The sequence below is a fragment of the Colletes latitarsis genome, chromosome 11, assembly GCF_051014445.1.
Source record: "Colletes latitarsis isolate SP2378_abdomen chromosome 11, iyColLati1, whole genome shotgun sequence".
Taxonomy (NCBI): Eukaryota; Metazoa; Arthropoda; class Insecta; order Hymenoptera; family Colletidae; genus Colletes; species Colletes latitarsis.
In genome coordinates this window covers 11593699-11618989 of record NC_135144.1, presented here as the reverse complement: position 1 = coordinate 11618989, position 25291 = coordinate 11593699, and the positions used below count along the sequence as shown (strand labels likewise).

Genomic DNA, 25291 nt, shown 5'->3' with positions numbered 1-25291 from the left:
TTAGTATTTTTGTTTGACGCCCTACAGAAAAGTTGTCTAATAGTTTTCTGTAGGTACCCATGAGCTCTGCTTCAGAAAAAAGTTTCATTGAAATATATTCACAATTGTAGGAGTTATGGCTGTTTGAAAATTGGGCCATTTTTATGGGGTTTTTCTCATTTTGCGGGGTCAAGGACCAACTTTTCGAATATTGTTAGCATTTCTACATATTCTCCATAAAAATACGCGTTGTTTGCTTTTTTGAACATTAAAATCGTCCCATCCGTTCAGAAGTTATGACGTTTTAAAGATTCGCACGAAATTTCGGGGTAACATTTCTGGCCAGAAATGATATTTTTGGTAAGGAATTTTTTTCTCAAAAGTGGTTAGGATTTCGGGGGTATGTCTATTGACCAAAAACGATTGTAATGGACCCCCGTAACCGAAAATAATTTTTCCACAACGATTTGAAATTTTTTTTTTCGCCGAAAAATTTCAGCAGCTACCCCCTCTGTCGATTTTTCTTAAGATTTCGTTTTTGATTTTTAACAATTTTGTTTGATGCCCTACAGAAAAGTTGTCTAATAGTTTTTTGTACGTACCTATGAGCTTTATTTTAGAAAAAAGTTTCACTGAAATATATTCACTATTGTGGGAGTTATGCCTGTTTGAAAATTGAACCGTTTTTATGGTGTTTTTCTCACTTTACGGGGTGACGGAGCAGCTTTTCGAATATTGTTAGCATTTCTACATATTCTCCATAAAAATACGCGTTGTTTGCTTTTTTGAACATTAAAATCCGTCAATCCGTTCAGAAGTTATGATGTTTTAAAGATGCGCATGAAAATTTGAGCAGAGATTTTTGGCCAGAAATTACATTTTCGGTAAGGAATTTTTTTCTCGAAAGTGCGTAGGATTTCGGTGGTATGTCTATTGACCATAAATTATTATAATTGACCCCCGCAACTGAAAATAATTTTTCCACAACGATTTGAAATCTTTTTTTTCGCCGAAAAATGTCTACTGCTACCTCCTGTCGATTTTTCTTTAAAATTTGTCTACTTCATAAATGAATTTCAATGAAATACATTTACTATTGTAGGAGACTATTAGAATCAACTATTTTCTCGAGTCCCCGAAGCTGTACGAAGCGCCAGATACCCATATACAAGGTGGCTATGCATTAGCCTGTGTAAGTGAAGGGGCAGTTTCCCGATAATACTGGATTGCCTCTTTCAATCTCTCCCATAGTCAACTCATATATATTTACAGGTGTCTGCCTATCAATACTAAGTTATTGAATAGTTTCAATAATAATATTTAATAGTTATTTTTAAGTCTATGAGAACAGGTCTTAAAAATCGCAGTTAGATTGTGCCACGAAAGTCCATAAGGTGTAAGGTCTACTCGTATACCTCGTCTGTGCTATCATTCCCCATGGTGGTAATTGACACTTGATAGATTAAAATTATATTTGTAGATAATAATGAAATTTTAATGATTAATATTTGAAAAATTACTGAGTATCTGCCCCTATAATCTTATATATTCTTAACCCGGATAACTAAATCTACAAGTATGCAAAGTTTTAACAAAATCAGTAACCCAAAGGCCTTGCTTTTTCCTTGTTAGACGACTCACCCTTGTATACTAAGCAGGTTTTGCATTGTCAGCGGCTAAAGAGGGTGACGTTTTCCAAATTTGATACCGAGAAAGACGGGCTCGATGACGATTTGTGTCCGTCAAACGTCAGACCCCACGTCCTCGTGCCTTCAATGTTCTCAGACAGTTTCGGGCTCTCGTCGTCTCGTTCGATGTCAAGAATTTTTATGTCACCCTTTCCCCCGATTCGGGAGTGAAATACCGTCAGGAATGACAATGGAAAGATTGAGGATGCGTCAAAGAAAATGAAAGATTAATCGTTCGTAATATTAACCTACGTGTAACTTTGCGATGTTTCCGCTGTGATGGGTAATTTTTTTAAATGAACGAAAATAGGACAGAAAACCGTAATGAACGGCTGACAATGACGAATAATCTTCATTGTGGGATTTATATGATACGTTACCATTAATTCTATGAATTACTGACTTGCAGTTTTATCCATTGTATAAACATCATTTGACCTTTACTATTTCACAATTTAGTTTAGAAGTTCAAGTTATAGCCTAAGCACGTACGGGGTTGCTTTCCTAATACTTAGATTTTCCTAATAATAGATTTTTTAGTCACTGAAAGTTCGAAATTGAATCAGCGAATCGATTCGACAGAACACCATGAGGCATAAAACAATGCAAATATGGGGGCACAGTAGTGAGAGAAAGCACAAAATTTTGGCTGTTGGATAGGATGAATCTACTTAAAATATTATCCACGCTTGCGTAAAATTCTCTGCGATAACCATTATTGAAAAATCTTACCAGACGGTGTCTCGTCGCTGCAGGACGTAGCAAACTCCATACGATCGGGTCTCTTGCAACCGATATCCAGTCGTCGAACACTTCCGTAACGACATCGACCCGGATAGGGTGTCGACGTGACTCTGACGTCATGCACCTCGGCAGCATTAGCGATGCTCTGATCCCCATCGATGCTCAATATGTCCTCAGCGTTTTCGTTCGTGTGCGAATGTATCATCGACACGATTTCGTAACGACCCAAGTTGGGGCAGTGCCTGTTCATCGGATCCGACGCTGAAAAGATCAAATAAAAACCATCAATTTCCATTCTCTCTGTTCGATTTTGTCTTACGATTTACTCTCGTGCAAACGCACTCACTCAAACCATTTACGATAGTCGACCAAATCCAAATGTCATTTACAGAATGAGTGTACAAAATCTTGAATTCGAGGGAAATACAACGAATTAGAATTTTAACGATCTTCTGTGAGAAAACGAATGCTTTAATCTCCCGTTGAGCGCGATGCACGGGCACGAAGAAATCTGATGTTGGATTCCCAAGAAAATGCAAACATTTAGACGCGCTCGAACAACGACAAACACGGGGAAACATCGACAAACAATCGCTAGTAGTCGAGATTCTTGGGCGGAGGCGCCCGAGAAGCGCGATTCGAACGGCGTTGCTATAAATTTTAAGCTGGCAGAATGACTCTGTCTTCGTCACTGTTATGGAATCGAGTAATCGGCTTAAGCAGAAACTGCAAGGACGCGCCAGGTCTGGAAGCCCGAGTTTACGACGGATTTGGCATACGATCCTTTACGCGATCGTAAACGAGCTCTCCACGCGAGTCGATTGTTAAACTCTGACGTTTACAACTTCCACTTTGTGCCCGTCGAGTTTCCGTTTCACTGCGTGTTTCGCCGATGTCGTTCGCGTCTGTGTCTCCGCTGTTCCCTCAGTCAGACAACGGTTCACTGAGCTTTAAGCTCTTCAAAACGATTTTCTTAATTTATTGTAAGGGAGGCAAGGGAACGCAGTAAGATTCATGCAAAGCATCGGAATGAGAAATTTAATGACAGAATATTATCAAGGTTTATTCGAGCGCGAGCAATTACTTTGCATTTCCAAGTCGAGGAGCATGGCTGAAAATTTCCCAATCGAAAGATCGATTAGGAAATCGATATTTGCAGCATGTAAGTGTTAATAATCGATCGTAATTGACTTACTAATGAACGTCGTGTATGGCGTCGAGTGGAATGTACTCGAGTTGCACACGTCGTCCGGTTGATGGCTCCATTCCGATAGTTGCATTTCTATTATGTGATCGTTCCTTCGATGGAACATCAAACACACGTATCCGTTGTTGCTGAAATATAAAACGAAGCACTGGTTACGTACTAATGTCGAGAAACGTTTTAAAAGCCATCCTTGTAAGGTGACAATTACTCCTCGATCGTTTCTTGGCAATTGTCAAGCATATGGAAACGTCTCGATAGGTAGATTCAACAACGAACCGTGTTTATGTTGTTGCTGTAACCACACCTAACCATTTCTTTCACCTCGAAACATAATAATACTTTCACTTTAGAATTTATCCGATGTACGTGCCATAATTCCACCCCAAATCCCCCGGCAACTTAAAAGGAATAAGAGACGTAGTATCGTTGTAATAAAATTACAAGTTAATACAACTTCGTGCACGGAAGGTCGGAATTGTGGAGGGGATGGGTTGGCTGTTTTATGAAAACGAGACACGTCTAATAATCGAGCCGGTAAGCCGTAAAAGCTAGCGGCGGCCAACAAAGAGGGAAAGAAAGAAATTATGGGGAAGTGGGGATGATGTTGGCCAGAGCGCGGGGGAGGAAAACAAGGGCAAGGGACCTTAAATCTTCGGTCGCTTCCACGGTCGAGGCAGGATTAAGATTTTATTTTATCAGGACGTTTCTTAACGGCCTCGCGTTAACTTTAACGTAATCCCTTTACGACCCCGGTCGTTTTTACGACGAATCCGAACTCTCTGAAAACCGCCGCGTGTACGGCAGTTCATAACGGAGGCTGAAATGTACGCGGATAACGCGTGTTTACATTCTTTGACGGGCTGGTGCCACCGAGTCGTGATTTTCCATCGTCTTGGCGAACGATTCGTGAACCGAAACGGGCCATTTCCTCTCCTACATCGCTTTTCGATCAAACGCAACGTTATTCGAGCTTTCGTCAAATTCGTTCGATTCGTTACAGAGAACAGACGAATACTTTTGAAAGTAACGGTATTTTCCTTACGACGTTTCGCGCCATGAAAACGCGCATAAAGCCCCGGTTTATTTGCCGGAGAAACCAGTCTGAATTTTCGGGTTTAAAACTCGATATTCTTATGGACGCGTTTCGAGGATTATCGTTACGGCGACGGATCATCTTCCGTTTCAGATAATGTTTTCGTCCATGCAGCGAGTGGAACGGCCGAAGTTTCGAATTCAGAGAACTATTATGACCGATCGAATGTTTTTCTTTTAGTAACGAGCAACTTTTACGGGACGAGTGTCGCGTTGTTCGAGCTGCAGGATATCGGAAATTTGCGATTTCTCGGCAAATCTATTTCGTGGATGTGTTCCAGCTTTCATAGAGTTTTACAACTTGCGGATAATTTGGTTACATGACCCTGGCATACGTTCTACGAAAGTACAGAAACATTGTAGAGAAATTATGTTCTTTTATTTGGGTCGAAAGACGATTAGTACAAATGACATTTCCCTCTCGCGTGGTTCGTCCTGTACGTAAGTCGCCATGCAAGTTCGAATAGTTCAAGCTGCACTGTCCCCATTTTCTCGATCGCTTTCCGGAGGTTAGAGAACGCGGAAAATCGGTCGTGACTTCTCCTCCACGACATCTTCAGTTTCCAATTTAATTTATGTTCGGTCGTTAGGCGATTCAATGAAAGGAGCACGCTTATGCGGCCAATTTGACTTGCACCCCTTCTACCTGAGCATAAACTACCCTCCTTTATCCTCGATTTCTTTTGATTTCCACTCCCCGCCATCATCGTATTTACTACAGCTGTTCCCCTTTTCAATCTGCTACATTTCTTTAATCCTCTTTTAGCTACCTTCTCCGATTATTCTACTTCGGTTGTTCTCTTCCGTCCCGCGTTTCCTTTTATTTCTACGTTTCATTCTGTGTCCTCTTCGAACCGTGTTGTCGTCGACAGCTTTATTTGCTTTATTCCACTCTACGGAGTGTCTGAATAATAATATGACGGATTATTTCTTCACCCTCCGCTCGCGACCCATCTTTATAAGGGAACTTTCTGAAAAGGCCAATACCCCAAGGATTTTAAAAATGCAATAATTCAAAGGAGACAACGGGCCTCTAGTTTGGAGCCTTCAAAAAATTATAGAGCTTTACGCAACATAGAAGCAATGGACTTCGAATATATTATTTAATTAAGAGTAAATAAATATATATTTGGTTGGTCTTTCGAGTGTCTTCGGCATTAAATTTCTTCCTGTCTACATTCTCATAAATTGTTATTATTATTATTAATTTATTAACGGGAATAAACACTTTAATACAAAAGATGTAATGTAAGGAACTACAAATGTGGATTTTACATAGTCAAACATTATCGTTTATTTAACAAAATAAATTAATTTACGTTGCAAGGATAATTTTAGACTTTATAATGATTGTTCAGTTATATCAGTTTTAGTGTGTGATTTCTTAAATATCTTGATGGCACATACAAAGGAAACAATTGAGGTATCGTTGAACACGAAATATGACCTTTAATTAGCTTATTTACAAACGTAATATCTGTGATTTTTCTTCTATTGTGCAATGTTTGAAGATTAGTGTTAATAAGTAAGTCATCATAATTGTGTGATTCAAGAGGCAGGAGACTCCCACTATCCTACCAACAAGACGAAGTTTGTGTTGAACTGTCTTAATGTTGTCGATATATGTTTTGTAATAAGGAGACCAAATTATACTGCCATATTCTAGAATAGGTCTTATCAAAGCACAATATAGGATTTTGAGTGTATTAGTTTTACTAAAGTATCTGGAAAGTCTGTGAATAAGTCCCAGAAAGCAAAGACTACGCGAAATAATTTTTCCATAATGAACTATGAAAGATAAGTTAGAAGAGAAAGTTATACCAAGATCTTTAACATGATTAAGCGAGATTAGTATGATATCATTTAGAATATAATTATAATCTATATTATTTTTCTTATTACTAAACTTAACAATATGCCACTTATCTAGATTGAGGGACAATTGAGCAATAACTGAAGCCTGTTAGAGACTTCTTGAATTGATTGAGCACTTTGCTGATTATAAAGACATTTATATATCTTAAGATCATTGGCATATAACAAAAATTGAGAGTGTTGGGATACTTTAGAAATGTTATTAACATATATTATAAATAGGGAAGGTTCCAAATGTGAACCTTGTGGAACACCAGATGCAACATTAATTTCTCTTGAGTAATTATTATTAAATTTAACTATTTGAACTCTGATAAAAAACTAGATTGCCAAGAAAGCATATAGCTGTTTATTCCTAATGCCTTTAATTTGAATGATTAATAGAAGCAAAGGCTTTAGAAAAATCAGTGTAAACAGTATCTACCTGTAGGCCTTTATCCACACAGTTGGTCAAATAACGATACTTCATAAGGTTAGTCACAGTCGATCTACCGATAATGAAACCATGCTGCTCATCAATGATGATGCCTTTGCAAAGAAAAGCTTAATAATATGGAATCGAGATTCAATAATAAAGCTACTTCACTCCCGTGTCTTTATCGTAGCACTCGAAATAATACCATGACTCGATGAAATTGTTCGTCAATCTCGTTTGATTCGAAAATGTTCGAGCACGGTGAAGTAGCTACGTAGGCGTACGTATGTACAACCGTCGGAGGAGCCATTTACAACCAGAAACGAATCTCCGACTGCGTTTACCCGCCGCCCACCGCCCCTCCACTCGCTCCCTTTCTTCATCCCTTCGATTCCCGAGGCCCCGTTGGCTCCTTTTCTTCTCCGGCCGGTTAACTATTTTCGTGATGAAAGCACATCAGACAGCGTGCTCTTTGGAGCGTGCTGCGTGCGATATCCGCCGGATGTTGCGGTCGCAACTACGGCCGCGGAGCCGCTGATCGCTCCTCGTGATGCGGGAACATTGAATCGAATGAGTCGGGTCGGGAAACGAGGGTTGCGATAAGTGAGAACCGAGGGGAGAGCGATGAACTGCTGGCGGCAGACAAGTGTTTCTTGTTACACAGGGTGTCTTCTAACCGAGGATGCCTTGTTTCGAGGACGAAGCTTCTGTGTAGGTCTGTGATCTCCGTTGGACAAATTCTGATACTTTCCCGGCGAGTCAAACTTTTAAGATCCTAATACAGCGATCCCTCGTTAACGCTAGGACTACCAAAACAGTCAAAATGATCCATTCATAATTTCTAATAAAATTTGTAAAAAATTTACTCGACTGAGTATACAAATACCATAATTTTCTATAAGGGATTGAATAAACACTTATTTCCATTGCATTATGCATTTCTTCATGTATACAGGGTGTTCAGTCATCCCTGAGAAAAATTTTAATGGGAGATTCTGGAATTCTTAAAAAGTTATTAAAAAATTAAATTAAAAAATATCAAATCGTCCTAAAAAAAAATTATGTTTGGTTGCGGGGATCAATTACAATCGTTTTTGGTCGATAGACATACCACCGAAATCCTACACACTTTCGAGAAAAAAATTCCTTAGCGAAAATGTAATGTCTGACCATACCATTGATATGTTTCCCTGAAATTTTTTAGCGAAAAAAAATTTTTTCAGATCGTTCTGAAAAAATTATTTTCAGTTGCAGGGGTCAATTACAATCATTTTTGGTGAATAGACATAGCCCCAAAATCCTACTCAGTTTCGAGAAAAAAATTCCTTACCGAAAATGTAATTTCTGGCCAAAAATCTCTGCTCAAATTTTCATGCGCATCTTTAAAACATCATAACTTCTGAACGGATTGACGGATTTTAATGTTTAAAAAAGCAAACGACGCGTATTTTAGTGTAGAATATGTAGAAATTATAAAAATATTCGAAAAGTTGTTCCTTGACACCGTAAAGTTAGAAAAACCCCATAAAAATGGTCCAATTTTCAAACAGGCATAACTCTTACAATTGTGAATATATTTCAATGAAACTTTTTTCTGAAGTAGAGCTCATGGGTACCTACAAAAAAGTATTAGACAACTTTTCTGTAGAGCGCCAAACAAAATTACTAAAAATCAAAAACGAATTTTTAAGAAAAATCGACAGGGGTCGGGTAGGTGCCTAAATTTTTCGGCGAAAAAAAAAATTTCAAATCATTCTAAAAAAAATACTTTTAATTGCAGGAATTAATTACAATCATTTTTGGTCAATAGACATACCCTCGAAATCCTACTAATTTCCTAGAAAATAATTCGAGAAGGTGTGAAATTTTTCGACAAAATTAAAAAATTTCAAATCGTTCTAAAAAAATTATTTTTAGTTGCAGGGGTCAATTATAATAATTTTTGGTCAACAGATATACCCCCGAAATCCTACTCAGTTTCGAGAAAAAAATTTCTTACCGAAAATATAATTTCAGGCCAGAAATCGTTCCCCGAATTTTCATGCAAATCTTTAAAACGTCATAACTTCTGAACGGATTGGACGATTTTAACGTTTAAAAAAGCAAACGACGCGTATTTTGATGGAAAATATGTACAAATCGCAAAAATATTCGAAAAGTTGATTCTTGACCTCGCAAAATGAGAAAAACCCCATAAAACTGGTCCAATTTTCAAACAGCCATAACTCCTACGATAGTGAATATATTTCAATGAAACTTTTTCCGAAGTAGAGCTCATGGGTACCTACAAAAAAGTATTAGACAACTTTTCTATAGGGCGTCAAACAAAATTACTAAAAATCAAAAACGTATTTTTAAGAAAAATCGACGTAGGTGCCTAAATTTTTTGCCGAAAAAAAAAAATTTCATATCGTCTTGGAAAAATTATTTTCGGTTGAGGGGGTCAATTACAATCATTTTTGGTGAATAGATATACCACCGAAATTCTACGTACTTTCGAGAAAAAAATTCTTTACTGAAAATATACTATGTGGCCGGAAATGCTTTTATAACTTTTTAACGAAGCCTCAATCAACAAATTAGTATTCTTGATTTTCGTCTTATTTTGGCCTCTATGGTTGGAAAACTCAAGAAAAAGTAGACAGAGAAATAGTTTATATCAACTTTTTCCATTGTTTTCCCATATTTATACAAAACATTTCTAAATATTGTTGGTACCAAACAAGCAGGAAAATTTTAGTGTCTGTCGCGGAATCTAAACAATATGTGCCCGAAATATGCGCATTAGAATCTCGTTATTGATCTGTACGGATGCTCAATAATGCCTTCTAGCAAGAAGATGATAGAGAACGTCGATCTATCGCTTACCATCCCGTGCGTTGCATCGGGGACATACGTATCTTGTTTGCAGAAAGATATAAAATTTCTCATACGAGCGAACGTCTCTCCGGGAAAGGCTAAACAAGATGAAGAACATATTCAAACGAACGAAAAGAACGGAGCCCTACATGTTTCATAAGCTTTCTCCGTAACGTTTCACGAGCATTGTCGAGAACCACCTCCCTCGCATCCACGAGAATGCCGATTTTTCTGTTTCGCTGTTTTCCCATTTTTTTCTTTCTTTGATCCTTCGAACCAACGGCGAACTATCGTCGTGACGAAAGCGTATCAGACGCAGTGTTCTCTCAAGCGAATTGAGAGCGATACAGTGTGCTCTCTCGACGCTCGCAGCAATTGTGTGGTTGCTGTCGAACTCATGGGTATACTTTGTCCCTTGGTGAACGATATTGTGTCAGTCGTGTCGCGATAACGTTATTTTCGAACAAATAGAACCCAGCCTTAAAGCGATTTGGCAACACGGCTTTTGAATGCATAATGCGGAGATTTTTTTGCCGCCCACGAGTTATACACGGTTTATTCTTACTCGAGAAACCTTGCTGCACTATTGGCCTGGCAGCGAACACCAAATGAAATGCAAACGTTTCGGTTCCCACTAATTATTTCGTGAAAAGTAAGTTTGCGTTCTACTTTTTCCTTATTGTTCCATCATTGTCGGTAAAGTAATAAATATTAAATTAGCTTTGTATTTGCAAGCCTACAATTTCACCCAAAATTCGACGAGTACTTTTGGGACCAATTGTGTTCGACTGCTTCGAGTTTTCTCGTATATTACAAATGCATGGATAAATTCGTACGAGGCACGTTGGGTTATCATATCGATAGTGTCTATATGTATATTTTTCCTGAAGTCCCTGGTAAGCTGACCACTTGAAATTCCAACGAGAATTGCCATCGACGTTTAAAACAACATTCGCGACTCGTCATTATCGGATTATCGACTTGCATCGAGCGGTTCGATTTAATCACAACCGGGCGTCCCAGTCCACCGTACGTTCCCTCTCGATTCACTTTCGCGACGCTGTCGACCCGTTTTACGCCAATTTCCGACGGAATATTTAACATTCATAGGATCAAGGGTCTCGGTTACATCTGCGTTAACAGAATTTTATTGCGATTGTATCGCGACCTGTGGAAATTATCCTAATTAATGGAAGATGTGTTCAATTTCAAACACTTTTAAAAAGAGATCTTGTTTAATTAACTTAAATGCGATGACCTACGACGAGAAATTATTCGTTTTTGTAATGAAAGCATGCAAATAATAATTGTTATAATGGCAGCAAGGACAGAGATATAACTAGCGACCGGATTGGTAAGTTACTAGGCCGCAGAAAATTCAGTTTCGCGGAATCGTGTACCAGAGTATTTCGTTCGCGTGTCTGCAAATTGATTTTGTGGTTCCCAGCATTTTCCGGAATCGGGCGGGACTCTTTTAAGGGAATTGAAAAATCGAAGCGAGGGTGGGAGAGAAGGGGGGGGGGAGGGGAGAAGGACTTCGTGCGGGAAATACGAAGTCGAGGCTTTTGCAATAAGCAGTGAATATCGAGACTTCGGGTATTCCGCAGCTTTCGTTTCTATGTAATTTAGAAGACGATTTGTATATTTCTGTCAACTGTATTCCGCCGCTCATGCCTCGGAGGGAAGATCTTTGAATATTTCTAGCGTTGTTATGAAACATGCGAGTCAAGTATCTTGTTATCGCGTGGAGAATACTAGGAAATGAGATTGAGCCGTTCGAATTTATTTTGTGTTTTGAGATCGTGAATTTTGATAAAACTGCCTTCCATAAATTAAAATAATAAGTAGAAAATAAAAGTATTTTTCTTCGTCAACAATCATTTTTGTTGTTCTTTTATTAATAGGCCGTTTGCTCTTGTATTCACCACTAGAGAGCTACGGTTTTGTCTCTCTTGCAAGCGCTCGACCAACCCTTTCGTTTCTGTATGCAGAATGTTCGACCAACCCTGGGAAAAATTTTAATGGAAGATTCTAGAGGCCAAAATAAGACGAAAATCAAGAGTACTAATTTGTTGATGGAGGCTTCGTTGAAAAGTTATTAACGTTTAAAGTTCCGCTCGTACTGAATTTTTTTCTAGAAAGTGGGTAGGATTTCGGGGGTTGGTCTATACACCAAAAATTATTGTAATTGACCCCCGCAAACGAAAATAATTTTTCCAGAACGATTTGAAATTTTTTAATTTTGTCGAAAAATTTCAAACCTTTTTGAATTTTTTTCTCGAAAGTGCGTAAGATTTCGAGGGTATGTCTAATGATCAAAAACTATTGTAATCGATCTCTGCAACCGAAAATAATTTTTCCAGAACGATTTGAAATTTCTTTTTTCGCCGAAAAATTTCAGGGAAACATGTCAACGTACGGTCAGACATTACATTTTCGGTAAGGAATTTTTTTCTCGAAAGTGCGTAGGATTTCGGTGGTATGTCTATTGACAAAAAATGAGTGTAATTGACCCATACAACCGAAAATAATTTTTCCAGAACGATTTGAAATTTCTTTTTTCGCCGAAAAATTTCAGGGAAACATGTCAACGTACGGTCAGACATTACGTTTTCGGTAAGGAATTTTTTTCTCGAAAGTGCGTAGGATTTCGGTGGTATGTCTATTGACAAAAAATGAGTGTAATTGACCCATACAACCAATAATTATTTTTTCAGAATGATTTGAAATTTTTTAATTTAATTTTTTAATAACTTTTTAATGAAGCCTCAGTCAAGAAATTGATATTCTTGATTTTCATCTTATTTTGGCCTCTAGAATCTGCTATTAAAATTTTTCCTAGGGGTGGCTGAACACCCCGTATACGCATCGTCTACGGCAGGAACTGCTGGGATTGCCTTACTAATGAGTTCGTTAACAGATCAGAACAAAACAATATTAGTATTTTTAAATATACAAAAATGATTACAAGTTAATAGCGAATGTGTTAGAGTAACGTTCGCGTGAAACAAGCATGAAAGTATAACTAATAGAGTAAATTAATCTAATATCGTAAATTTTACAAAAGGAATTTGTTTCGTTGGCTACAGTATCTGAAACGCTCGTTGGTATTTATCTGGCGGCTCCTCACGATCGTAGTTGAAAAAAACTATGGGTTTCACTTGCACGAGTCAGGTGGATGCACCTGTATGGTAGTTTCGAAATTCCAGTAGAAAGATTCCAGTCACGTAGTTCGCCGGTAATATACGAGGGACGCCGTTCATCCCCGTCCCAACCGTCGACCAGACTCCTCAACAGGGTTAAGAAGCGAACGTATGTAGCACAAGGAGGGGACGGTTGGTTGGGGTTCATCTCCGGCACGAAGTAAACAAGCGTGACTCTTCCTGTCGACGGAGATCGACTTGGCTAGAAGTTGGACGTTCCGGCGGCCAATCGGCCGGAAAATTGCTCGTTGACTACAGATCTAGCAACCGGAAGTGCACCACTCGTATCCAGACCGATGCACTGGCCGCCGCGGCGATGAAATTATCCACCGTGTGTATCGCCATATCCTGACCCTAATTCGGATCCTCCATTCCGCCATGTTCCACTTAATCGACGTACGTTTCAAAGGTACGATCAACAATTTATGAATAAGATTCAATTCAATGACAACATCAGTCGATCGAATAATATTCTTGTAGTAAACTATTTATCTTTAAGAAAATTTTGCATTTTTTACATTTTGATGATTTATACAACAAAAGGAATTGAAAAAAGAAAATTACTTTTTGTATTTTATGAATATCTTTATATATCTTAAAAAATTTACGCCTATGTCATTGATAGCTTTCTAGAAAAAAATTATACAAAATTCATGTGTTTACACTGCTGTTACGTGAGAAGCTCCCCTTAAAGCGCTGTACACAATTTTGCTGTACCCCGGTGACTAAAATTTTTATACGACCACCTTGGAGCAAACTGATTTTTTACCAATTTTTCTACGAGTATTACAATATTAATTGTCGATCCATTTAATGGACAAAGTTTTGCAACAGTATCGAACGACTTTAAACGCGAGCGACTCGAAAAATATTGAATTTCCGGACTCTATAATGGCGCGACAAAAATTCCCAGTTATCAGAAACGAACAAAACAAGGAGTTTCGGAGTTGTGGAAAATCAATGTTATCGATTGTATGCGTCGGAAGGCTGAACAAAATGAGAATAGCGAAATTTTTTTAATCAACGACTGAGAGATTCTGATGCCCTATCTTCCAGTCGAAGATTGAAACGCGTATCGGAATACGATATCGGTCCAAACTGTAATATCTATGCGCCTTTTCCCTGCTCGCGGAGTAAGTAATAAAGTTATAGCCTGTACACATGTAACGCAATACTCATTGTGCCGGATGAGGACGGAACAATGAATTAAAATAGAAACAAGAGACGAGATGGGGGACTCGGGCGAAAATTAAACGCGACAACGGGCGCGTGTGCAACGTCGTAGGCGAAAATGCAAGTACAAAGTGCACTCTGTCCCTGCATTCTCTGCAAGAAAATATTCGGACAGTACACACGGGTAAGGAGCAAAAACTGAGCATACGAAACAGCTGTCGAAACAGTTTTTACGATCCCTACGAATAACGTTTCTTTCCGCGAAAACATATTTTTTCGGAATTTTTTTAGTTTACGATACTTCGTCGGGAATAACAAAAATATCAAGCACGCAGAAGCTGCGATGAATTTTTATCAGTTTAGCTATTCGATTGTGTACCATTAAAAATTTAGAAAATTTCCAATATTTACTTCCGCATTGATTCGTTGTTTTCCTTTTAGGAACGATTCAAATTTCATAGTTCGGAACAAATATTAAATTCCTGGTTCGAACGTTGGCCAGGAACTAGCGAAAAAGATTAAACGGCGAGCGGAAAGCGTATTTCCTTCGACTCCATTGGTCGTTAAAAATGATGAAACGTACTGACGGTCGATGTGGAGTTATTGGATTAAAAAAAGAGTCGGTGTAAATATTCCCGTAGCGAGATATCGATATGGCGTCGTTCGATCAGAAACGTGCCGGTTCGCTCTAACTGGTGCAACAGGAGAGAAACGTGTTCTTATCGAAAAGAAATGTTCTTATCGTGACTATATATCGTGTCGAATACCATAGTACACCGCATAAAACTTTCGTTCGATTCAACGCGATCGCGAACACGAAACGACCCGGAGAATCCATTTTCCCCGTTGTGCTCGCTTTCGACGTTGTTGCGTGCTTCACATCCGACTTTCGGTGCACCCGCGTTTTCGGATAAAATGTACGAACGTATGTGGATGTATTTACACCAGTGCACAGTGGTATGGGACGCAGTAATTTTTCAAATTCTATATTTGAAAATAATTGGGTCGATTGCCACGATGGTCACAGATGAACGGCACTTTGAACTTAAAACGTGTTCTAATATTATTTAGAATGGAACAACCAACGATTTCTTTTACGATTTTTGAGTATACCTGTCTTTTTAGAACTTTTCCTTAATTTAAGAATTTTCACGATCTAACGTACACATCAATCACGAACTTTGAAGGAGAAAGAATTATCTTAGATGTCATTCTAAGCGTATACAAAACCTGTAAAATCTATTTTTTGTTATTTGGCTTAGATGTTGGCCGATCTTAAATCGTGTTGCAATATTATTTAGAATGGGAGAATCCTAATTCTTGTAAAATTGTAATAACACTACTTTAATTTGAAATATTGTAAAATAACACTTTGAATTTTGAGCTTATTGACACGTTGATTGCCACGGTGGTCACCGGTGATCGACACTTTGAACTTTCAATGCGTTGCAATATTACAATTTGCAATTGGATAACCTTAATATTTGTAAAATGGTGAATGACGCTACTTTAAATTGGAATTTTATAAAATAATGCTTGAGATATTGAGTTTATTAACACGCTGATTGCCACGTTGGTCACCGGTGACCGACACATTGAACTTACAACGCGTTGCAATATTGTTTACAAGAACTTTAATACATGTAAAATTGTAACAAACATCACTTTAATTTGAAATATTGCAAAATAACATATTCATAAATGTTGAAGACACCCTGGGTCATGAAAAATTGGCGATCAACGTGTTAAAAATGAAACGGCCATTGCAGTTACCTGGTTATATAAACTATTCTTCGCAATGGATAATCTAATTTTAACACCAAAATTATTTAAAACGTTCTTCCAACAGTCGAGGCTTCATCCTGCGGTATTCAAAGTATCAAAGAGGAATGACTACCAAACAAAGTCGAAGTTAATCTTGCAAAATGATGAAACTGCCACTTAAAACTAGGAAGCCGGATGCCCAGTGAGTTTCAGTGATTCGAAATCACCGTGGCTCGCGCGAGGACGAGCTTTTACGCGCTTTCCGCAACATCCGCCTCTAGCTGATTGCTATACTTTCCTCGGATTTTACGGGCGCCACGTACTTTCTTGTAGATTGAATCGCCGATAGTCCCTTTTCCATTTTTATTCCCGCTGCGTCTCGCATACCAAGGAACCCTCCGCAATTCCAGTACGCGATATAAAACCGGAAGATCGTTATACGCGACTTGAACACTGACCAGAATAGTGATTGTAAATCGTATAACCTCTTTAATTACAACTTTTACACGCCTTGGTCACTGTTTACAAGATTTTTACATTCTTATCTCTGAATACTTTCTCATCTTTGCATCCATAATCTACTTCTTGAACCGGATTCAAAATTTTAGGTGTTACACTTGTAACTGCTTCGTGTAAACTTTTAAGATTGTAATTGATATTTACTTAAAACAATTATTCCTATGTTGCGATTATTACGACTATTAGATTATAAAGTAATTTTATTTATTGTCTCTTCCGTTTCCTCTAATATGAATTTTTTATATATAAGTTAATGCACGGAATTGCTTGTGAAAACAATGGCGAATGGTTCAGCGGTAAATCGGCTTTTTGAGTGAAAAAAAAACCATCTTCGGCCCGACATCGCGGACGAATTCATAAATCGATGAGCGCTACGAGCAGAGTAGATACTTTGCACGAGAACAAAGCCGTGGATATATCGGACCGTACGGAAAAAGCTAAAAAAAAAGAAAAAAAAGAAAGGATCTTCCCTCGGTATACGGTGAAACAAAGTGAAACGAGAATCGGCGTGGAAATAGAACAAGTTGCTGGCGTGCTGCGCGCTCACGTATTTGCCCAGACACACGGTCGATTATGCTTAAACATTTGTGTTCGGTTGTGTGTGTACGCGCGCGTGACCGTTTCATTTCGTAGACATCTTCCGTGCCCGGACAAAGTGGGAGTATTTACGGGCCAGGTGACTCGTAACTCGTTCCTTTCTCTCCGCCCCTCATCCCCTTCTTGTTTTAGATCCAATGGGCCGGACAATATGCATAAACAGAAGCTTTGATCAAGTGCATCGACCGTTTGATACCGTTGAACCAGTTGGTGGAAGCGTTTTTAAAAAAGCTTGAAAACAGGTTTTGTTATTAGATCGCGACACAACCGCTCGCCGCTCTCGAAGGGTGTGGCTGGCGCTTCTCAAGGGAATCGAAAACTCATATTTTCCGACTTCGATAATAGTCATTGTCTGTTAATGCAAAGCAGGATTAAAGAACAGTTGTAATATCGATTTCGGTTGTTGAGAATCGCAAAAAACTGTTGTGGGCAAGATTGGGCTCAGAATCCGTGAACGAAAGATTGGAAGATGATCGAGGCTGGTCCTGAGAGGAATAATTCCCATTCAAAAAACAAATTTTTGCCTCAGGTTGTTTAGATATTACAATTAAATTTTTGGTTATTATTATTATAAGTAGCTTGACAAAATTTCAGATACTAATTTTCAAGAAAAGTGGTTCTCTAGAAAAGTTTGCGACTCAAGAGGGTAACGGTGCTTGACACAATGTTGCACAGTGGACCATTTAAATTCTCGGTGTCTATCAGCGATCTTACGAAAATTCTAAAGGATTAAAAGCCAACAAACTACGCTGAAATTGTCAAAGGGACGGCGAGTAAATACACCGAAGCACCACGAACGACGAAGCGGAACACGCTCCGTTATCGTCGAGCATTTTGCATAAATTATTTCGAAGCTCGCGGAAGAGGTCGATGGGACAAGTTGGATCGAACAACCGGGAGAAACTGATCGCGCAATAAATCTCGTAGAGCTCTGTTTCGACGGCCAAGGAACGACAGTCTTAGCAAGACTGAAGCCGGGGGGGGGGGGGGGGCGACCAGAAAGAGAGAAAAATGAATTTACAATGATTTACCTCGAGGACATCGTCCCTGCCGCTGGTTATTATACATATACGTAGATTTCGTGACGGGAAGCCATTTTTCACGTCGTCCATGAAGAATACTTACGGCCGGCCGATGTTTTAATCGATCTGTAAATAGCTGGCGGAACAGCGGCTCGAACGGTGGCCTCGTTTCAACGCCGGACATTGTAAATAGTAATTAGAGCGAACTCAGGGTCCTGGAACCCCTTTGAAAATAATTTTCAAAGCGGACTTATAGGATCGAGAAGATAACGGAAACTTTCAGCGTAAGAAATTGAATAGTTTCGAAGGAGGATGTTAAATAATGCTCGTTTTTGGCATCGATTGGGATCTTTTAAAGTATATTCCATGGGAAACGATGGGAAACGATGGGAAAATTGTCAAAAATGTGTTCAAAGTATGAATATGATGATAATCGAACTTCCGTACATTTTACATTTCGTTGTCTTCTAAGGATATCGAACCGAAAATATTCAATACTTTTACTCTAAACGTGCATTAGTACTTTAATAGAAGTTAAACGCTCTTGAAAACGAATTTCGTTCCAAGTCGATACCGTAGTTCGTTCTAGAGAAAACAATTATTTACGAAAAAATAACATGGTAATTATGCAAACACCCTGTATACAAACTAAAATTCATTTTCAATTAAATAAACAATAGTCCAGTTTTATCCTACATCAATCGTATGATCAATAGGAAGTACTGAAACTACTTTGGGTATGTGGCGTCAAAGTAAATATCAAAATAAACATAGAAGACAGCAAAAATTATAGTAGCTGGTATAGTCATTGGATAGAGGATAAAATGCCCTTTAAAATGAGCGTTTGTATGAGTCGATAGCTTTATTAGTTCCGGAGATATGAGGATTTTAGTTTCAAGTCGATGCGGTGACTAGTTCCGGAGATATAAGGGTTCGAGGCGTTTGTTTACTACGGCCTTGCCAAGGTCGTTGACCGCACGTGACTCGTAGTAACTAGGTCAGGCGGCCACTCGGTCACGAGTCACGTACGAGAAAGAGAGGTCCGGCGCGACGCGTCAGATGGAGACAGAGATAGTCAAATTAGAAAAATTACCTGTTTACATAAATTACGATATCTCTAAAACGGGAAATCGGATCGCCAAAAACCAAAAGCCATCTCAAAGGGGAAGGTTCACCGCTTCCAACGATAGCTCAATAATGCATAAAACACTAATAGTTTCGGAACTGCACGCGTCGAAAGTTTTAGTATTTTCAATACGCGTTGTTAGACTGTTTTAAGACAGTGGAAACTAAAGATTCTCTTTTTTCGTCTTTGCTATACATATATTTTCTATTGACATCGGAAGCTAACAAAAATTTGTTACCAAATTTTGTCCAGTAAACAAAAGGTGGAGCAAAAAAGAAAACAGATCTGGCTGTTTTAGTTAAAATATCTCTTTCCTTTGATTCTTTACAATTTCTATTTATTCCTATGTAATTAATGATTCTTATTAATTATTTCTAAGATTCTTCGATACTGTCGATTAAGATAATTTTAACCGGGCGATATTTTCCTTGACTGTAGCTTTCGATACTCTGCGGTGGAAAGTCGGAAATCATTCGAAGCAATCAAAGGACGTATAGCAAAACGTTAAATATTTCGAGGACAGTTCGATATCCGAAGAAGATAACGAAATATAAAATATACGTACGTTCGATTATCATCGTATTCATACTTCGAACTCATTTTTGACAACTTTCCCATCGTTTCTCGGGGAAGCGATGACCTTTTTTGTTCCCCGGGAAACACTCTAAAAGATTCACGAGACTAGGCAACATTTTCTTTCGCTCGTCAACGCTTCGATCGAACGTAATTAAATTCACGCGCTAATTGTCATCGACTAAACTTCGTTCGACGTAATACCCGGGAAAATTACATTTTACATCACTTACAGCGGCGCTGGATTCACTTCCTCCCCGTTATTTAATAAGACCGAAACAAAAGAAGACGTCGTCCGTTTCTCTCGTTTCTTCCCGTACTATCTATCGTTCTTTCTGTAACAGGGAGAAGCTTTTTCTCTTCTTATTTCGCGAAATCTTCCGGCCTGATCTCCTTGCGCTTTAATATACCCACGATTAAGCGGCTGCTCGCGACTTTATGAGAACCACCATGCAAGAGTTGCCCCCCGTCTACGCCCCCGCATCCCTTTCGTGTGTGGAGCCACTCACGGACGTGGGAGGGGGTATTCTTTTATATCTTCTGCAGCAGATTTCGCGAATTCATACTTTCGCGACGGATGGAGAAAAGAGCAAGGAAACGTCACTGGGGAATTGAAGAAGATCGTCGAATCTAGCCACGAGTGGTCTTCGACTAAAACGAATAGAAACTATACGTTTTAATATTGTTTACTATATGAAGCGTGGTACGTACGTGGTTCTGGCCCTACGCGAAACTTTAAAGTACTATAACTCGCAAAGAAAACACTCGCGTTGGCTTTGTATCATCAATACGATTAGTGCAGAGCCGGGCCAACTCATTTCAGGGGTTCCCCGTATATTGACATTCCGACCTGCGTTCTCGTGCGGAAATGAACAGCGAAACTGGATGTTCTCCGTGTTTAATCTGGTGCACGCTGTTTATTTATGCGAGTCAGAGTGTCTTCGGTACGCAATGAACGGATTATCGCGGCATACCGCCATGATTACACGCGATGTGTCCCTACTCGCTCGTGTGCAACGGAGTTGGGCAAATTTTATTACCAGCAAAGGTTAAAGAATAATTAATACACACTGCTGGATAAACGCGTATGCTTGCTTACAGGAAACAATTTAATTAATAGAAAATTATGACGAGAAAAGGCTTTTATCTGGGGATTTTGGTAATTTTTTTTCGCTAGCTTGTTCCCAATCTAGTTTAAAATGTTGCAAAACTACAGTTGATAAGATTAAATCAAACTTTATACAGGGTGTTCGGCCACCCCTGGGAAAGATTTTAATAGAGGATTCTAGAGATTCAAGAATACCAATTTGTTGATGGAGGCTTCGTTAAAAAGTTATTAACAATTAAATTCAAAAATTTCAGATCGTTCTGGAAAAATTATTTTCGGTTGCGGGGGTCAATTACAATCGTTTTTGGTGCATATACAAACTTCCGAAATCCTACCCACTTTCGAGAAAAAAATTCGAGTAAGTGCTGAAAGTTTTGGTTGAAAAAAAAAAATTTCGAATCATTCTAAAAAAATTATTTTTAGTTGCAGGGGTCAATTGCAAGCATTTTTGGTCAACAGACATACCCCCGAAATTCTACTCAGTTTCGAGAAAAAAATTCCTTACCTAAAATATAATTTCTGGCCAGAAATGTCTGTCCGAATTTTCATGCGAATCTTTAAAACGTCATAACTTCTGAACGGATTGGACGATTTTAATGTTTAAAAAAGCAAACTACGCGTATTTTGGTGGAGAATACGTACAAATCGCAAAAATATTCGAAAAGTTGGTCCTTGACCCCGCAAAATGAGAAAAACCCCATAAAGATGGTCCAATTTTCAAACAGCCATAACTCCTACAATTGTGAATATGTTTCAATGAAACTTTTTTCTGAAGTAGAGCTCATGGGTACCTACAGAAAACTATTAGACAACTTTTCTGTAGGGCGTCAAACAAAATTACTAAAAACGAAAAAGGAATTTTTAAGGAAAATCGACATGGGGTAGGTGCCTAAATTTTTCGGCGAAAAAAAAAAATTTCAAATCATTCTAGAAAAATTATTTTCTGTTGCGGGGGTCAATTATAATCATTTTTGGTGAATAGACATACCCCCGAAATCCTACCCACTTTCTACAAAAAAATTCGAGAAGGTGTGAAATTTTTCGACGGAAAAAAAAAATTTCAAATCGTTTTGGAAAAATAATTTTCTGTTGCGGGGGTCAATTGCAATCATTTTTGGTGAATAGACATACCCCCGAAATCTTGTGCATTTTCGAGAAAAAAATTCAGTACGGTCGGAACTTTAAACGTTAATAACTGTTTAACAAAGCCTTCATCAACAAATTGGTATTCTTGATTTTCGTCTTATTTTGGCCTCTAGAATCCCGCATTAAAATTTTTCCCAGGGGTGGCCGAACACCCTGTATAATGGACACGTGATTTAAATATTTAATGTAGCTAATATTAAATTTAAAATCGTATGAAGGTTCGAACGACCCAAGAGACAAATATGAATCAGCTGTAACTGGACTGATCTTTTTAAAGATTTTTGGAATAGGAGTTGGAGTAATAGCGTAGAGTAACATGTCCGTAGATTTCACTGGAAGACGTTGAAGCTGAGATAAGACGTTCGTAGGGCACGAATGACACGATATTCAGGAGTACTGGTGACACAATGTGGATGTGAAACTGCACGTAGATTAGGGTGAGTCAATTACGGAGATAACAGGATACATAACGTGAACAGATTATGAACTTTGGAATTAGACGCGTAGAGCATGTCAAAACTATCGAACTTGGATCTCGCGAGACATTCCAATTTGTTCAAAACTTCTGCACGTCGATTCGACTAAACATTCGAACTTGTTGGGGCACAAAAATTAAAAATAAGTAAAATATTTGCGTCAAATGCGTTTGTTGAATTCACCAACGGTAGTTCTTAGAAGATTTGTCACGTTGCAAGGCTCAACATATCTACTAATCACTTATCTTAGAATATGCTCATATTTTTTACAGTTCACAGAAGATTTTGTATATTCTATCGTTAATAGGGGATTGAAATTTCGACTATAGAAATCTTCATTGACCTTTGATCTGATTTTTAACAGGAAATTACAGTTTCTGATTAAAATAAATAGTAAAAATTGAACGACTCACCAGTCGACGGTAGCCCTTGCGATGTACATCACCTGGTTCCCCGTGTCAAGATTCAGGCGGCTATAATAATGTACATCGTTGATGGGAACAATGGCGTGACAAACGAGACGGGTTTCCTTCCGATCGAGTATCGTCAGATTGTAGGGCGACGTTACGAGTCGAGACGCTATTCGATCCAAACCCAACCATAGTTTATTGTCTACCACCCAGGATGGATACGTGCAGCGTATTGGCCGATATTCTGGAAAGAAAATTACAAATTATCGTAACGTGTACCTTGACATAGTAAAATTAAAGTTATAGTAAGCCACGAAAGAACTAGTCATTTTAAATACCTTTGAAGTTTCTAATATCTCGATTGTTCGAAAATCGTGACCATTTAAAATAGTTCAGACAAATGTCAGTCGATACTTTTGAGAATTATGCAGTTCTGGATTGGTATCTTAATTTTAAGCTATTATGTGATATTTTGGGACAGAGAATATTGATATTAAGTGGTAATAGCCCGTGTATGGTCAGCCAAAGATTTCTATATATCTACTCTTTTAGGATTTTTTCTTAATTTACAAATTCTCACGGTCTAACGTACACATCAATCACGAACTTTGAGGGAGAAAGAATTATCTTAGATGCAATTCTAAGCGTATAAAAAACCTGTAAAATCTATTTTTCGTTATTTAGCTTAAGTGTTACGTTCCAACTGTGATTCGAATTGTTTCCATGGAATATTCTATGCAAACTGAATTCGAAGGACAGGAATTTCTATCGCGATAAATAGCCTAGATTTTATAACACACGCGGAATGCAATGATCACCCATAATCCTGTGTCAGCTTTGTCGTCTGCAAATGGTTATCGGTGTCGATGGTTGACTGCTTCGCGGCTATCAATCACTGTACAAGAATTAATGGTCCGTTAAAAATGCACAGGCGCCGAAGTATGCAGTGTGTTAAAAGGTAATCGGTGTATCGATCGAACACGCAATTTTCGTTAATCTGCGAACGCTCTCCTGGAATTATTGTCTGACAAAAAAAAAAAAATAGAACGTGCGCGCAAGATGAAGAAATAAATTATATCAAAGCACACTGCGTGGAAGTTCCGCTTTACAAATCAATATGTAACCCAGAACTTGCAATAAAAATCATACACCCGTGAAATCTCACGAGCGTATGGACGAATCCAATTAGTTCGCGAGCAGTGTCTCGAACGTCTCGTCTCCCAATAGTAATTTTTATTCGATTTGACGGACATTTCTATGCGGCGGTTTAACGATCGCGGCGTAGAATAAACGGGAAGAGCAATCAAAATCGCGAACATTCCCGTGGGACTCGTATGCTAAAATTCCATTCTGTTCGGATCGGAGACCGGCTAAAGATTCAGTTCGAGTCGAACGTTCGATAAAATCAATCCCAAGAATGTCTGGCGTCGATCCGACGGCTCGAGCTATCACCTCAATTTGGTTAACCGTGGCGGCAGCGCCAGAATCATCGCAATCTAGTAAGGATACGTGTAGCTATGCGAAGCCATGGAATACTCCAAGTACCTGACGTAGACTACCGCCTGGCCTCGATAGCATGCAGAGCAAGAATCCGAGTTAGTGTCCACAGACACCCTCATAGTTTACGTGTTCTTGTTCTTCGAGGTTGTTCCCATCGCGCGTCGCGGTTTCTATCATACCAAGATGCGCGTTCGTTGTTCGACGATGTAGTGTCAAGTTGGTTCGAATGACGGTATCCAGATCGTTCGGAATTTGGCGATACACACGCAGTGGTAACGGAGCAATGTCGAAGCTTGTGTACGTATAAAGGATGCTATAAAATTTGAACGATTTACATACTCGTTGACCTTGTTGGTCTCGAACGATACACTGCAGGTCATAACTATAAAACCACCCTAAAATTTTCAATTTTACATATCTCGTAATCCATTAGAAAGTTTTTATTATCGAAATTCGTGTTACTTCACGTTGAACGAATATAATTATGTTGGCCCTAATCGATATGGCGGATACGTCACTATGATACAAATCATTTTTTCGTACATTTTATGTTAAATTTTGCAAGTTTATTTAATTATATTGAATAAATAGATGTTGATACTGCAATATTTCTTATAGACACATCATCAACAAATACAGTATTTTGTATTCTATAGAAAAATACGAAAATATACGTAATTTTTCACGCCCAGTATTTGCAATCGAAAAATCGGAAAATATTCTTGAACGCGTATCTCGATAGCCAGAATGCACCAGATTTTTTACGTAATCAACATATTCGAAAAATAGACACGATTTCGATAATCTGCATTTTC

General features: G+C 38.5%; 1 protein-coding gene across 6 annotated transcripts in view; it reads right to left on the bottom strand.

Annotated features, from left to right (window-relative positions):
- LOC143348051 (uncharacterized) overlaps positions 1-25291 on the bottom strand; it is a 364443-nt gene that overhangs the window by 7754 nt on the left and 331398 nt on the right. For all 6 annotated transcript variants that reach the window (XM_076777842.1, XM_076777839.1, XM_076777840.1 and 3 more), the window contains 3 exons: positions 22980-23220; positions 3607-3746; positions 2400-2672 (listed from right to left, as the gene is read on the bottom strand). In XM_076777842.1, coding sequence (XP_076633957.1) covers positions 2400-2672; positions 3607-3746; positions 22980-23220 — 654 coding nt within the window. The remainder of the gene's footprint in view (positions 1-2399; positions 2673-3606; positions 3747-22979; positions 23221-25291) is intronic.